The sequence below is a fragment of the Neopelma chrysocephalum genome, unplaced genomic scaffold, assembly GCF_003984885.1.
Source record: "Neopelma chrysocephalum unplaced genomic scaffold, ASM398488v2 Primary Assembly neopelma1_73b, whole genome shotgun sequence".
Lineage (NCBI taxonomy): Eukaryota > Metazoa > Chordata > Aves > Passeriformes > Pipridae > Neopelma > Neopelma chrysocephalum.
Genome location: NW_020897734.1, coordinates 505,568 through 523,042, shown reverse-complemented (window position 1 = coordinate 523,042; position 17,475 = coordinate 505,568). Strand labels below are relative to the sequence as shown.

Here is a 17,475-nt window from a genome sequence, read left to right as displayed (position 1 = left end):
CTGTTTATAACCTCAGTGATTTTGCAGCTCCTGTGGCATCTTTGCTAACACAAATGAAAATCTGCAGTTTTAATTTTTCAATTGCACAAGATTTTCTGTGGCTTTTTCAATTTTCACATAAACACTTTTACTCTTTTGCCTATCCTGCACCTCAAATTTGGACATTTTCTCTATGAACAGCTGCAAATTTCCCTCACTGTGTTGCTGTCTCCTTAAAGCTCTCCTCCACTCTGATGCCAGTACATAATTGACAACATTAAAGTTTCTATCATTGTTAAACTATTTGTCTTTCCCATTATGTCAAAAGATACAGTCACATTGTTTCCTTAGTCTCCAATATTTTCTAATAAAACTCCTTAGATTAGTATTAGAAGCAGCTAAACTGAGTTTTTGCTAACCTTTCCAGGATCCCACTCTTGGGTTTTTGTTTGAAGCTGTAGAAGTTCATATGTTGTCTCCAAAGCTTCTATCTCCGGTTTTGGGAATCCAGGCAGCACATTGTGCAACTGGAAACCAAACAGCTCCAGCCAACTTCCAATGTCTATAAAACAAGAAAAGGATGCTAGCAAAAAGGCACATAAATACTAGAAAAAGGGCAGTCTGCAGAAATTCCAGCTAGGCAGAAATAATGATTTCACATCAATTTATGTTTCCCTACTAGTTACAGCATTTATTGTAGCAAACAAATTATTTGGTTACAAAGCATAGCTATACTCAAATCAATAGTGTTCCTTCTATCTATTTATAATGGAAAAAATTAAAATTAAGCTGCCTCCATTCTTCCCTTAATTTTAGCACTGAGAAAACCAGCAGAAGCAACTATTAATTATTTTCTTGGTTACCATAAAGGCTATAGAAAACAGATCAAGCGCAGTCTATCAAAGAAATGGCTTCAATACATTTAAAATTAGAGACAAAAAGTAACTTTGGATGTATACAAAAGATTTCTGGAATGTTGAATCCCTACCAGAATTTGATAAGAAGTTTTCATGAGAAACGTGTTACTTTTACCTGTTGTATACTTAGCAACATCTTGGATTCTGCCAACTGGATAATTATTTTCAAATGAATAGAGATTAAATGGTTGTGGGACAGCATTCAGGCGCTTCCATATATGATGATTTGGTGTCGTCCACCGACCAGCAATGACATCATAGTCCCGCTGACCGAGATGAACTAATTTAGTAAGAGAATCATACAGTCCTCCATGAAAACCTATGATAACCTCGAAATCTGGATTAGTGTCCTGGTAGATCTCTCCATACGGGGTGTACAAAATTTCTTTTATGACTTGGCCTCGACTGCTAAACACAGCTAAAGGTGTTCCAGTGTTATCACAAGCAACATAATATTCTTCTCCACTGCTTAATTCCATCGCAATAAGATGACCTTGAAGATCATAATAGAGGGATGTTATTTCTGAGCTAGAATGATTGTACAAGTGAGTAACTCTTATTGGGTTAGAGAGATCAGCATAAAAGAACTGTAAGTGTTGTCCTAGGCTTGATTTGCTTGCAACTCGTCTTCCAAGACCATCATAACAGTACTGCACAGTCCAGCCAGACACTTTGTTGTACGCTTTGTTCAGCAAACCATTAGAGTTGTACTCAAAGATCTCATTGCCTCTTTGCCTGAGAAAGCCATCTTCGTCCATTTTGTATTGAATTTCTCCAAGTCTGGTAATGCGATCTCTCAGATCGTATCTCAGAGGAGTGAGGCGCGCGCTGTTTCCATGGCTCAGCAAGTTGATGTTGCCATTAAGGTCATAGCTGTAGCGCCACTGGGTTTTGTCATTCACAGAGACGGTCTGGAGTTGACCATCAGCATCGTATTCATAAAAATATCGTGTTATATTGGCATCTACACCGACACGTATATCACAGATCACCATGCGCCCCATAGTGTCATACTGGATGGTCATCCAGTAAGCGATGGACTTGAGAATTTCATATTGTACTTCGATCACCTGACCATTGGCACTGAAGATTTTGGTATGCTTCATCACAGTGGTGGTTATAACTTGGTTTAAATCATAATTAATTACACTGAATTTTCCAAATTGTTCGGTCCTGCCAGAAACATCGACGTAACGGTACAGGTCAATGGGAAGAGGCGTCTCGTTGATCATGGCCTGCATGCTCGTGACACGGAAGTTGTTATAGCTGTAGTCAAATCTGGCATTTACAAGCCCTTCTTCACTAAACCTGAAGATTTGGCGACCAATAAGCGGACCTGTCCAAAACAAATAGGGGAAAGAGGAATAATGAAAATAATGAATTATGCCCACAGTTTACTTACCCTACAGATCTAACACAGACAGATCATGAACTCAAACATACCCTTAAGCCTTAATTGCTGCCTGTCTCAGAAAATACCACTAACTAAGAATATGTTAGATTATTCTTGCACAAACCTTTATTAATGCTTTCTCTACAAATTATTTATATTTTATTAACATTCATTTAAATGAATGCTGGTTTATTCATAATTATTATTTCTATTTACTTACAAGATAATTCTTAACTAAATTTATTTTACATGGTGATTTCTTTCCTTATATAAACAGTTCTCTGGAATTTATGTTAGATTATGGTGTAAACAGGGAAACTTGAAAACACAAACAATAAACCAACTTGATTTAGTATTTAGCAAATATCCACACAGTGGAATAAAAACAACCAAACATTCTAAGAGCTATTCCACACCAAGCAATAAAAAGAAGACTGTATTTCAAATGGGACAGCTATATTCACCTATGGACACAGACACAGAGATATACACACATATTTTTCTATTGAAACATAAAATATAAGAACTTGTAGACATAAAAATAATGGAATTTCATGCCAGGTAAGCGCAGGATCAAATCCAAAAACTTTAGCAAAGTAGCCACAGTTGCACAAACCTGTTTGCCTGTATCTGATGGTGCAGATGAACCCATCGTGCATTAAATGTATTGTTTTAATAACCCCAGAAGATTCCTCGTAGGTGAACGTGACTTGAGTAGTGTCATAAAGAATCTCGGAGAGCCGGGACTGCTTGGTGTACTTGTAGAGGACTCTGCGGCCTGTCCCGGGGTACAGGGTCTGGAGCAGCCGCCCGTCCCTGGTGAGGTCCTGTATGAAGGCGGCGCCACTGTCGGGAGGGGTGTAGATGTTGCGGTAGTAGCCGACGGAGAGCATGGTCTGCAGGGCGTGGCGCACCATGCTGGGCATGGTGACTGACAGCAGGTAATCCGACTGGTCATACTCGAAGATGTAGCGACGCTGGCTGTGCAACAGGAGCATCACGGACTGCAACCAAACAGCAAGGGCAGGGTTATGGGCTGATCGAGCACGTGGTTATTCATCTAGTGAGGGGCTGAAGGTCATGGGAATGCTGAAACAACTGCTCGCTCTTGTAGTTTGCTTTTACGGTCTCTACAATTCCAAGTGGAGCTTTCAGCTCCAGGAGACCTGGCCAGCAAGGTGGTACAAAACAGGAGGAGAATAATAATAAGTCTAGAGGTAAGGATCTCCAAACTGGAAGGCAGATGTGGCTCTCAGTAGCATTTCAGCCTCATGCTGGCTTGCTATGTTGCTTTGAAATATTTAGGTCATTCTCTCAGGAAGCAAATACAGAGAAAACCTCTTCCTCACACACAGGCAGAGCATCTGCACCAGCAGATGTGCCTAAGGGAGTTGGAAAGGGGAAACTTGGTGTATATACAAGGTGTTTAGCTTTTACTGGCACTCTGCATATCTCCAGCACAGACCTACCCCTTTTTTGTATGTCTTCTTTTAAATGCATGTCACTCCAGAGCTCACAGTACCTCCGTGCTTACAGATGGATGAAAATAGTCTGCAGGTTCTTTGGTGTAACTACTTCTTTAGTTGGTTTTTAATTTTTACAAAGAATATAATTTCTACATAGGTACTTGATACTTTCCCTGTGTTGGTTAACTGTGGCTGGTCAATGAAATCTGGTTTGTTTGTCCACAAAGTGAATGTGCAAGCATGGCAGACTTTTTTCTGTCAATAACTGAAGTTTGGGTTCTGTAAACCTTTTTACCTGTCATGTGAAAAGTCACAGTGTCACAGAGTACAAGCCCGCTGGTGGACAGTCACTGTTGGAACAAGCATAATGAAAACAAAGAGTGAAACTGTATGGGGGAACTCTGTAGCCTTTCCCCAGCTCCAGCAAGTGGTTTGGCTGGACCAGAGCACTGCACATCCTTGCCACGCTCTCTGAGTTGGGCCTTAGTGCCGACACTGCACAGGTCTTAGCCCACAGCTCAAACCTACCAGGCACATAAGCAAATTTGTCAGGCTTCTGCATGGTTGAGACACGCAAAACAAAGTGTTACAAGGAACAGTGTGACTGCTTTCTTACAGAGCACTGGGGAAAAAATCAGAAAAACAGTATTTTTTCCCTCTAAGCTCAAAAATCTTCTCCGGGAAGGAAGCACCACAAGCTCAGCCCTGCTTGTTAAGTAACATTGGCCCTGAGCCACTTTGCTCTGACAAATAAACCAAGTGCTCATTCAAAGGGCCAGAGACAGGCTCAGCCTTGGCCATCCCCTCTGCACTCCCAGCCCCCTGCCTGCCCAAGATGTGTTTCTTCCTGCCCTTGGCGAACGACATCTGTCACCTGTACACCAGCCAGAGAGCACCAACATATGCCACTCCAGGTCACCCTGTGCCAACTGGTGACAACAGACCTTCACACCGAGCTAGTTCTGATCACTTTATTGCTGCTCGGCCAAGCATCTCCAACAGCACTGTGTTTATTTTGTTTCCACCTTCAGTCAAGAGTCTCCAGTCTGCAGTAAACCACTGGCTGAACTCTCTCCTAGCACTGCCGTGACGCCTCTCTCTATTATAGTGCTCCCACGCCTGTTTTTAAGCTGTCTGCCATTGACAGAGTATGAATAACAAGATCAGAAACATCCCCAATATAACTTTAGTGCCCCTGTGTGCCATTTTTACAGCACTTCGTGGCTTTTCCACTTTTGTTCAGGATAGTAAAAGGACAGACAGTACTAGGGCTGGAGACTTAGTATCCTTTCAAGCCTATTAGAGGATACCATAAAGAGAAAAAAAATTAATTCCCAATTCATCCTAATAATATTACAATAGATTTTTCAACTCTGCATAAATTGGGTTCTAATTGTTTTAAAGGATTTCAGAGAGTAGCTCATAAAACATCCAAAAAGCTGTCATTTTATTAAAGCAGCCAGAGCCTGGTCAACCACAGAATGATTGATGCCGTATGGTGTATCAAGACACACAGCCAGTGGCAATTACTGGGAGCTCTGCTGGGAATAGACAAATGCTGAGCATCACCACTAGATGTCATTTCTGTCCAACATACACATGCAGCCAGTCATCTATTTTGTCTGCTGGATTTTGGAAGCGAGCTTGGAGTGTTCAGGAGATTTTATATCACCACTAATTAATTGAGGAAAGTGACCAAAACAAGAGGAGATGAATCTCACCAGTAAGAATTATTTCCAATGCAAATGTCATAGCGCTTTTTAAAACCTTAATTATTTGAGCTAATTTCGTAAGGGTAGAGATTTTTGAAGATGTACAATTAACTCATCAATTGCTAGAACTGAAGAATTAAATAACTATGAATTGGAAGCAAACTATATAATTGATTTTTTTTTCATATAAAGAATTATTGAGTCTTACGTGGTTTCAGACAACCTTTAGCAATCATTACATAATTAACACAATGAGTTATTGACTTTAATGGAGCCACAAAGTGATATTTCAATGTCTGTTTTTGACAGTGAATTTATCTTTCTCTGGCACAAGGAACAACATCATGAAAGTACATTAAATAGTTGGGAGATTATGTGCATGGTGTGTATGATTTTCAATAATTTTAATGACAAGTTACAGCATAACCCAAGCCTTCTGCTACCTCAACCAGTAATCTTTTGCCATTTCCTTCTACAGGATCAGGATTTGGCCATTTGTGTAGAATTCCAGACTAACAGTGCTAAGTTATATGACTTTATTTCTGAGCTCATCATAAACTAAGAACAGACAAAGTGGTTTGGAAAGATAAGAAGTGTATCTCTTTCCAAAATTATAATCCATTAGGTCCAAAGAAAAAAATAAAAGATTCCTCCAAAAGACACATTGCCCAAATATTTGAAACCTGTATGAAATGCCTGTTTACTTGTTATTTGTAGAAGACCATACAGACAAAAGAAGCCCTGACAAATTTATCTGAAGCAAACTTCTGAAGCTCCTGGGGCTTGCCAATCTTGTTAACACATGCAAGAACCATACTGCATGGAGACAGGGAGGGAATCACATTTTTATGCATTCTCCAGTCTCAATAATTTTTTTTTCCCACTGGGTTAGGTTTGAGTTTTTTGAGGATCAAGCTTAAACACAGTCAAAATAAGTATTGCACAGTTTATCTTAAAAGTACACATTTGGAACTCTTTAGTATATAAATAACTTCAAAGTCACTGGATTTTGTGTGTGTAATACCTCCTATCAGTGTTACCTCACCTGCCCCCCACCCCCTATAGCTTTTCCCTGCAGTTTACAGGTTCAGAGAAAATGTTCTGCAAACTCAGGGTGTATGGAGTAGTCTAAGATGTTGCTATTTAAAAAAGTTTGAATACGAGTTCACACTAAGTTCTGAAAGCTTTAAAAATACTTATTGGCTTTTTGGTTTTGAGAGACAAGACCAAACGAGATGTTTCTACAGATGAAGGAAATGTTCCTCCTTAGTCTGTACAACACCCCACATTTTGTGACCTTTATCTATAGATATAAATGAAAATTACAATACTCAGGGAATTTAAATGCAAAGTCACTAAAAAAAGCAGAGCAATAACTCATTTCATATTAATGTTTTTCCCTAAATGGCGCTCACAAATATTGAAGTGAACTTTCTCCTCACAGGATCAATCCCTTGTTTACAATGCAGCACTGAATAGGTGCAAGCTTGTACTCAGGGGCTCATAATTTTGGCTTAAAAGAACTGTACGGGGGGGGGGAAGAAGTTCCCTTTCAGTGACTGTTATCTTTTTGACTACTATCCCAAGTAGCAACATGCTTTTCAGTAGTGAGGGACGTGTCCTTTGTTCACTTGAACTTGAACTGAAACCAAAAGGTCATTTTTACCTACCAATTAAACAAACCTGAGGTGCTGATAACTTTCTTCAGAACTAAACTATGGCAGGTTTGAACAGCTGACATCTAGGTGTAAGTGTGTCCAGACACATTTTTATTTAGTTATGTAATTCTATGTATTTTCTGTTTAAAAAGTCTTAAATACTCTTGCAATAGGTAGCTTTATAAAAGAGTTCACAATATAATATCTATATAAAATGAAATATTTTTTGTCTTGGTACAAGAATCCACTTTTTAAATGATTTACCTTTTCTAGATATGTGTAACTCCATATTTTACCATCTGCCCATGTTCTGGAAATGATGTTCCCACTTGGATCATACTCCATTTTCTCAGTCCAGGTTCCTCTTTGGATATAGGTGACTAATCCAGAATGTGAATATGTGATATTGACCTCATTGTACTTGCTGATGGGTGACCATAAGATGGGGCGTCCTGTCTGGTCATACATAATTCGAAGGGTGAATTTGCGATGATCATCATAAATCTTCCCTGTTCTGGTAACGTGATCGAAATCGATGGAGAGCAGGTTTCTGTTGTGGGTCTAAACACAAAGATACAGTAAGGTAAGAAAACAAGGCATCCTAAGCACACCCAACACAGACACGTCTGTGTCAGTGCTTATCAAAGTGAGCAATGGTTTAACATTGTGAGCTGGGCCTTACTGAAGACAAGAAAATAGAACAAGATTCAGATGAGAAATAGAAGGACCAAAAAATAAAATGCTGCTTGCACTCGGTGTTATTATACTTGACATTATAGAATGCTTCCATGTGCTAAAACTTCACCTCTGCTCTCACCTTTTCTTAAATTTTTCTTCTTTCTTCTCAGCTGTGGATGAAATCCTTGTCAAGCCCACAAATTAAGAAAGATCTACTATCTCACATCCTCTCTCGAGCTCTGTTAACGTTGACAGGTCAGGTGCTGCTCTGGCATAGCCCTCACCAGGTTGATGGCACAAAGGGCAGAGCTGTGCTTGCAGCTCCTGCAGACCCTGCTCACCAGTGTCCTCACGCTCCTTCACAAAGCCACCCCACTCCCAGAGCTCATGAAAGCCAGCAGCAGTGGTGCCTGATGCCAGCCATAGTCCTTGTGGCAGCTCTCTCACCACATCAGGACCTGCAACTTTTGTTAAACTCGCTGTGTCTGACAGATGGACAGCAACCCAATGCTCAATTTGAAATCAAGTTCAAAGCTGAGCCAGACTCATGAAGACAAAATGTATTTACCCCGTGCTATCATCATATGCCTCCTTACGTCATTTAGCCACTGGACAATTGCCATTTAAATCCGAGATATAATTTAGGGAACCATAAAACATTGTTCATTGACTTGTCTTTTTCAGATCAATGCTCAATATGCTAATTGTATTAATGTACCACATTTTATCTAATCACTCTATTCCAATTGATAAGTTCCTTACAGCAGACATGATGCCAGTGCAGGTGTTAGCCCAGGGCATGGCACAGTGCTTGCTCCTCACTGAGACCTGGAGGCACAGCCGCAGAGTAAATGGTTAATAAAACTTGTTTAATAATTCAAGCTGTGATTAGAATGAACATTTTTTTTTCTTTCTCCTTTCTGTTTTTAGATACAAAATAATTTGAGAATCTGGAAGAAGAAGGTGTTCTTTCTTCAACTACCATTTCTGGGGTTTTATATACACACATGTCTAACTTTAATAGTGTTCATTTACAATAGCTGTAAAATACCTATATAACCCTGTAGACTGCTGTAACTATTACAATTTATGCTCTAATGATAGTTAAGGAGCCCAAGTAAAATGTGATGCTCAGTTCAACTATATTTGCTTGTATACAATCTGATGGATTAAGTTTAATATATTTTTTGGCAAACTTCTTGAAATTTCTGAAAACAAATCCTCTTGGTGGCAAAATAACTGAAAAGCAAGCAGGGGGCATACTCTATCTCATATTCATTTATGTTCTATGTACATGTTTAATGTTCTTATTGCTATTATCATTATTGTAGAATGCAGTTAGGAGAAAGGAAAGTCTCAAATACAAATTGCTTGCAATGTGAATTTCAGAGACTATACAACAAATAAGAATGAAAACCAAACAGAGACAGAATTAGCAGCGAAGTGGAAAGCGGCAGTAATTGAAAACTCACTGAGTTAAAATAAGGTTAAAATACTTCCCTTTTATTGCACATTTTATGTCTCATTTGTTTACTTTCTTATACTAAAGTTAAATATAATGCCCTTCTCAAGGTAAGAGAGGATGATCCATGGATAGTACAACTCATCTCAATATTGTTATTGACAAGCTGATTTCAAATCCTGGTGGCTTCATAAAGATGACTCCTCCAACATACATACAACACAGTAAGGAGCTTCTGAGAGTGGTTCAAGTTCATGTATTCTGGTATGAGCTAGGGAAACTGGTTTCTGAAAGCAATATCAGGTTGGAATACCAGCTAATGAAAACAGGGAGAAAATTCAGCTGACTTCAATAATGTTAGAAGTGCATAAAAAGATGCATTTATTATATATTTTTTAAACATTTGTTGACTCTACTTCCACTAGTTTCATAGCTAGAAATTTTGCAGTGTAAATATCACACAATTGTGTACTTCTTTGGGCCTTCATTTCCAAGCATAGCCTATCCACAATGTCTAAGTCAGATGAGATGATTGCATTATTTCCTTGTCTGTGTTTGGATTTGAGCCAACGTAAACTCACAGACCCTGGTAGAGGACTTGGTCCCATCTTTAGAATTTGCTGTAAGACTGGTAAATAAAGGGAGATCATTTGCTAAATGCAATAATGAACATGACTGTCAAAGCCTGTGTCTGCAGGACTTTTGAACTGAGGCCAATGAGTTACTTCCTTTTTTGTTATTAAAAAAAAAAAGGCAAAAAATAAGACAGGCCAAGCATTCAATTTTCAATTTTGTAGATATTCAGTTATAAAACCTGGACTGCATCCAATGCCAAGTTCCTCAAGTTATGCAAAAGTCAGGAGGGAATGGAGCTGCATTCTAATCAGTGTATTACTATGCATCATGCTCATCGCTTTTAACAGCAGTCTTTGCTTCATTTTTAGAAGTCAATTAAAATAGCAGTTCAATTGATAAAAAAGAAGTCTTGCTAGATTAAGATTGATGTTAAAATGCCTGATTGTACATAGATTTATTATTAATATAAAATGCATACATGCCCATAGACTGTTTTATGTACGTTCAGGAAGCATCGGGGCAGGCAGTTCTGCACTTAAAGGAACCCTGTGGTTAATTCCTTTTTCCCACATTGATTTAGATCCTGAGATAAAGTTAGATGTCTGTTCCAGCATTTCAGTTAACTTACTCACTTCTGCCCTATTTCCAGAGCAGGGAATTCACACCATGCAAAAATCCAGCTTTTTAAAACACAGTGTTTCCAGCATTATTCAGAATGTGCTAACAGTGGCCTCTTTCCAAAACTCGAAATAACACTAATAGAGTGACACGCTTTCAGTATGGTTGCTAATTGCGATCAGAATTAAAAAAGTTGGGGCCAGGCAGAAAAGGAAAACCTTTATTCTCTTTCTTCTCTTCAAGTAGGTCATCCTTTATCTCATCCCCAGCTACCTGCCTTCTAATTTATACCTTTTAGCACTCAAAAGCCGTTTGTTTCACTGACGGTATCAGGACTGATTTTTAAGTATGTTCTTTATACCTCATTTCTATGCCTTTTTTTTTTCTTCTTTCTCAGAAAACTCTTCCATTGTGCTGGTTATTTTTTTCTTTAACTGAGGGCTCCTGCAAGTCTGTTCATTTCCGTTGAGACTGCTCCAATCCCCAGAGCTTTCCTCTACATATATTTTCAAAGTTCAGCATAGTTCTTTCTGCCCTATATTGCAAGCTTTCTAACAACTTCCTATTGTGCCAGGCATGGCAAATTAAATGTTTAAAAACTTCCTTTTAAACACTAGAAGTTTTCAGAAGGTCTCACCAGAACCTCATCCTGCATAAGGATTTCTAATGATGTTACTTTTTTTTTTTCCCAGCAGTACCCAAGGATCTGTCAACAGTAAGCCCTAAATCCATTTCATTATTTGGCATACTGTCTCAAACACATTATAGGATGGTACTTTTGCTCATGCTGTGCCGAATATTTCCTTTAATCACCAAGAAATCTCTGGGTAGATTCCTTTGCCTTCCTCACCAGCTGCACTGACCCAGCTCCTTCCATCTTCACTGACTTCCCACTCCATCAGCATCCCATGCAAGCACCTCAGTGCTAAAGCTGAACTCCAGTACCCATATATTTCTGCTATTCTCCAAAGTCCTTTGTCATGGTATTAACAGCCTCAGGAGACCATTTTTCCCTTTCTCTTGTTCATATTTAGATGGTGTAACCTACATGCAGGATGCGATTGGACTTGATGATCTTACAGGTCTTTTCCAACATAAATGATTCTATGATTCTAATATTTCTACTCCTTTTCACTACTAAATCCTCGTTTCATGGGCTATCCCATCATGTTTCCTCCAGCCTTGCCCTGACAGCCCTCAGACAGACAGTCCCAGAGTTCAGTACAATCAAGGGAGTCAGTACAGTCAAGAATGCAATACAGGCAGTTGGCTTGTTCTCCTGAGCAGGCAGGGACAATCCATCAGCCCTCTTGATCTTGGATATGTATAAAAAGACACTATTTACAGAAATAACAATGCAATGTTCAAGAGCTGGGTTGCTAGTGCATACTTTTGGAAGGACAGAGAATAAAAGACATCAGCACATAAAAATTATTCTTACAGTTCTTCACCTTCCATTCTCTCACTGGATGAAGGTGAAAGGGGAGAGGAGGAGCACCCAAGTGGTTCTATGCACCAACAGCCTGATCCAGAGGTTAGTCAATCAGTTAAGCTCTGATACCTTCAGTATTGCAGTATTTCAATGAACATTTTATGCCTCCAGCCAGAGTCCACCTAATCCTGACCAATTTGTGAATGACTTTTTTTTGCCAGGCATTATTAAGGATCACACAGAAACAATGAAAATGAAAGATTGTATTCAATAGTACAATATTTTTAAGGCCAAAATTCCCAGCTGTAGTACTGATTTTAAGTGGTATTCACGTGAAAAAACAGAACTGATCTCATAAAAAACCTGTCCAGCAAAGCAGCAATCTCTTTGAACCATAGTGTTACCTAATTAAATGCTAAATTTTGACCATCTGTCATTTTAATCTGTGAGTTCTCCTCACAGGTGAAAATAAACCAAGGATGTAATGTTAAAGCAAGTCTTAGAGCTGTGGTGCAACCCAAGCAGAGGGAGTGAGGGGGTTTGAGAGCATGTGGGAGAGGGGAGAATTAATACACAGCCTGTCTAGGTACACAGGGAGGCTCTACATCACTCTGACTTGTAGGAAAGGCACTGGCCAGGACACCCAAGGTGTGCACAGCAAGATCCTGTGCCCTGGGCAGCAGCTGGCACCTGTTAGCTCCCCCAGAAGAAAGAGGGTTAATAGTTCTGAGAGATGCAGGATGTAGCTCCAACTTTGCTGCTGTGCCAGAGTAACTACACATCGTCCTTTGCTCACAGCTTCTTCCAAAGCCATAATTAAGTTCTTAGTTGAAAAAGAAGGGGAAGAAAAGAAGTAATTATGTCTTGAGGTCAAGTCTTACAACCAAAATCAAACAGAGATCAAATATCCCTGAGACTGTCGGAGGAGTTTTGGTTTTGAAATTCATGGCTGGGGCCCATCATTGATACAAAATTTCCATTGCTATTCTTACAAAGTAGAACATTTCAACATGATTTTAGTTCAATGACTTTCAAAGGGAACACTGCACTTTACACAAGAGGAAGCCTTACCCTTAGCCTTCTCTCAAAAGTGGAGATATTGCCTTTGGTCTGCTCCCTCCTTTGCCTCCATTCAATGAGATTTGAGTTATGCTCTCCAGGAAGGGAGATATTGCACTTCCCTAGTGTGGGGCTGACAACCCCTGCTAGAATGTGAGGTTCCGTGTTCAGTGTGATTTCCATTCCACTGGCAAAGGTGACTCTCAGAGACCCATCTGGGCTGACCCGGTAGATGTTCTGTGTGTTATCTGTCAAAAAACAACCAAAAACAGGGAACAGAGAGAAGTTCAGGTCTGCAGATTTACAAACCAAACGTTAGGTGCAAAAGAGCTTTGTTAGCCAGGGAGGTTACAGACAGCTGAACACACACCAACTGCAGTGTGAGTTTTGTAACCTCCAGGCCTTCCCATGTCTGAAGAGGTTTTTATTAGATGGCCTGATGATTTCCATGTGAAGGTTTCCTGCAGCAGGAATAAAGTATTTTTGCTTTCAGCTTAAAAGTATGTAAAACCATAGGCTGAGTATTGACCACTGATATTGTGACAATTTTAGCATGTTGGGATCTGTCGACAGGACAATGCACTGCTTGAATGACTGCAACAGTATCTGAGGTCACGCATGAAAGCTATTTTCTAGATGTCTGGGGTGACGGCCAGTCTTCCATTCTGTCCCTTTTCCCTGTACCACTGTACCAAGACCTGGTCAGGCTGGGGCTATGTAGGCAGGAGGTTCCTGCAGCTCAGCTGCCAGAGGGAACTCCACTATAAGCCTGAGAGTTTAGTGCTCACAGACAAAACAAAAGTTTCACCCTTACAGTGAAGCTGAACCCACTCCAGTTAGAGACTATCCAAAGCATCTTTTTTTTTAAGCTGGTCCACACAGAAGTAACCAGTCCAGCTCTGGAGGTGTGAATACATGGAAAACTGCTGGGTATGCCAGAAAGTGAAGAAAATTGGATGTAAGGATACAACACAAGACTGGTTGCTCATAGGGTGCTTTGTGATAGTGTTGCAGAGATATGGAAATATGCTAATTATATGAATTTATAATTAGGTATTTATATTATTTATATTATGAAGGTATAATCATAACTAGAGCTGTTAGTTTCTGGCACTGCCCATAGTATGCGAGCATTTTCCCAAGACAGACTTTGGTAATATACCAATTTTGAGAAGTTTCAGATTTAAGGACAGACATAAAATCAGGCAGTAGATGAGGCAGAGTGTAGGTGGAGTCACTTGGACAAAGCCTAACAGGTGACATAACAACATAATATAATTATTTCCACTTATGCAATGCTGTCTCTGCCATGCAATAGTAGAGAGGAATGAGCGGGTATCTTGTGAGGTGAGTTCTTCCTATTTTTTTCTTATAGATCAAAAGCTGAGAAGAAGAAAACTTCTGTGATGTGCTCAGTTACAAAGCTTTTCTGCAGCAGACCTGGAAGGAAATCAGAGAGCTATTTCCCAGCACCTGCAAAGCCTGAACAATCCACTGACAACAAAAAAAACCCCAAGAAGGGCAAAAGCCCCCAGATTGATAAAACTGTATAAAACTGTATAAAACCAGAACTTCAGTGATGAATCTGCAAAATCCGGAGGAGGACACTGGGGCATTTCCAATAGGCTGAGAATAATTTTTTTTGAGAGATATGATATTGGCAGGGGAATACTGTGATGTCTACAGGGGTTGAGTCAAAATCTCATCCCCAAGGCAGTCACTAGCAGAGGCGGGTCATGTTTTTCCCCTTCCTACAAGCTCTGTCACTAGGACACAGAACTACCAGAAAGAATTCACAGCATTGGACAAACAAGGCACTTCAGGGCTAAAATGTCAGTGGAACTTGTCCTTCTTCTGGGAAGTATTTCTGAGAATAACAAAGCTCAGTGTATTAGAGTTTATTCCAAGTCCTCCAGATATTGAAGTAGAAAGTAGCACGTAAAGCCTGCAGACATCGGAGATTTCAATAACTAGATTCCATCCATGGGATTCTTCTAGGAGGAAAAGAATTCACTTGTGGTTTGTTTCTAATTGGTACCCCAGGAGAATAGTAAGCAGTATCTAGCTGTTTGTGCTGAAGCAAGGAAGAAACAAATGAACTAATTCTAATGTCCTTTTTTTTGGCAAACAGTTAAGAATGCACTAATGTCTGGGGTTTGAAACACAATGATTAGGGGAGAAATAACAGAAATGCTTTCATTACCTTGTTTTAAAGTATATATTGTAGAGGTAGCTGAGAAGTTCGTGGCTGTGATCACATTCTCTCTGTTTGAAGTATCAAGTTCCACTCGCGTCAGTTTTTCAACGTCGCTGTGGAAGCTGCTGACTTCCCCAGTTGGGAAGGTTGCATTGGTCAGATGGCCATCAGAGTCATACCTGCAAGACATGATGTTAAAAAGCCATGAAAGTACATAACTATTGTCATGTAAAAGACTTCTAAAAGCAAAAGAAGAGAGGAAAAAAGTAAGAAGCATTGTCAACACTGTGCAATAAGTTAAAAAGGTAATAATTGTTCCATTTATTCACTCAAAATGCATTCTGTCCCTATTCTGAATTCCTGCTTAGAGGCTCTTTCAGTGGTGCTGGATAAAATACGACTGGAAATCTGTAAGAGGGCATCTACATCACTCAGCTCCTGACAGAGGTTTTCTGTGCTGGTTGGGGTTTCCCCCACTGGGCTGTGATGCAGGAGTGAGGCCACTGGAGGTCACTCGGTGTTCAGGCAACCAACTCAACCCCAAAAAGGCGTTTTCATACCCATAGGATTAAATAAAAATTCTTACATTCTGAAACATTTAAAAACTGCCTTTTGTCACCGATGGGTGAAGTGCATAATAAGAATGGTGAATATAAAAAGGGGATCTAAAGCGTAACAATAGCGATAAAATTAGATTGAAATCTGCAGCAATTAAGTTGCCTACATGGGTTTTACTCTTGTGTTATGTTTCCCACAGGCCTACTCAAATCAGCAGGAGCTTCTCATCAGAAGTACCAGCACCAGAATCTAGAGCATCACATTCCAGTTCACCTAAACTTCATCAGTGCTAAAGAAATTCTTGTAGTTTAAGGTACTTGATGTGAATCAGGTCATGTTATCAAAAAGTCAGTAATTAATTCCAAAGCTCTGGAGCAGCATTGCTAACAGGTCTTTTCAGTTCTACCAATATATTTGCTCTTTCTGATAGTTCACACAGAAACCAGTGCAGAATATTGCTTGGTGCTTGATTCTGTTTCATATTAATGCCTCACATCTTAAAAAGCTTATTGATGCTGACATGTTTTTATTCATGTAAGACAACTCACTGATATTGCCGATGTGTTTGCATGAGCAAAACCAACTCATGTTCATAAAACAGAAACTTATTTGTGCAGGTAGGAAAGCATAATTAAGTTTTCAAGTTTCATTAACTGTCTCCTCTCATTGACAAAACATATCTTCAGCTGGTGTATCAGCTGGCAAAGCTGCAGTGCCTTTAAAGCAGCTCTTCCAATTCACATCAGCAAACAATCTGGCTATATCCTTCTCTTTAAGGTGTTGGTATAATTTCCTTAGGATCTTTATTTGACCCTAATTAGTCAGACAAAATCTACATGTTACAAGAAGTATTGGTGAAAAAAAGTCAGGATTTTTTCTCTTCCCTCCAATATTAAAAAAAAAATAGAGCAGCTGTTCTTTTCCAATGAAACACTGGAAAATGAACTAGTGAGCATCTTGTGGCTTTTTTGACAAATAAAATTAATCAAATGCTAAATTCAACATAATCTCTTTTTCAGCTCTTAGTGCCCTCATATACATCACCTAACTTATTTACATTCTACCCTTATGCTGGTTCTGAGCAAGTTGACTGGGTGCCACAGGCAGCGATTAAAATTGACTCAGATCACTACTTTTCATCATTAGAAAACTCCATGAACATTGGGCAGTTATATTTCATTTATTGCTTGATCAAACAGATATGACAGCTTGCTAGGGTATTTGGATTTACTACTTTATCATAGAAAAATCCCCAAATAATGCATTTTTAAGGTGCAAATACAGCCAGTTTATTGGAATGTACTTGTGCACAAGACACAGGATCCATCTTCACTAAGGATCTAGTTTTGCTGCTGATGAGATACAAAACTCCCTGTGTAGCTGAAAATGGGATAAACTGTTCCTGGCTGGCTGGCCAGATAGGGTACTGAATCATAATGAGACCAGAGCACATACCAACAGGCTCTTACTCGAGTAGATGGTCCCACTGACTTCAAGGAGGACATGCAGAATAGTGTCTCAGTATCGATTCCACAGCGTGATCATCTAAAGGGTTTTTTTTCTTCCAGATTGCTCCAAGAAACCCAACCCTCTGAGGACAGGTTCTGTCACCTTCCACATGATGAATAGCAGCACACTGGGACTCAGCTCCTGCAGAGCAATGTCCTACCCATACTAACAGGGGTGGAATCATGACATATTTCTTAATGTTAATTTGGGGCTCAGTTATGCCACTGTTAATCATGTCAGTGACCATTTAATCATGCAAAT

At 39.6% G+C, this 17,475-nt stretch overlaps 1 protein-coding gene across 6 annotated transcripts in view; it reads right to left on the bottom strand.

Annotated features, from left to right (window-relative positions):
• The window catches only part of TENM1 (teneurin transmembrane protein 1), a 511,156-nt gene that overhangs the window by 6,141 nt on the left and 487,540 nt on the right, over positions 1-17,475 (bottom strand). For all 6 annotated transcript variants that reach the window (XM_027687147.1, XM_027687148.1, XM_027687146.1 and 3 more), the window contains 6 exons: positions 15,154-15,326; positions 12,963-13,198; positions 7,390-7,686; positions 2,906-3,293; positions 1,012-2,232; positions 399-541 (listed from right to left, as the gene is read on the bottom strand). In XM_027687147.1, the coding sequence (XP_027542948.1) occupies positions 399-541; positions 1,012-2,232; positions 2,906-3,293; positions 7,390-7,686; positions 12,963-13,198; positions 15,154-15,326 (2,458 nt within the window). The remainder of the gene's footprint in view (positions 1-398; positions 542-1,011; positions 2,233-2,905; positions 3,294-7,389; positions 7,687-12,962; positions 13,199-15,153; positions 15,327-17,475) is intronic.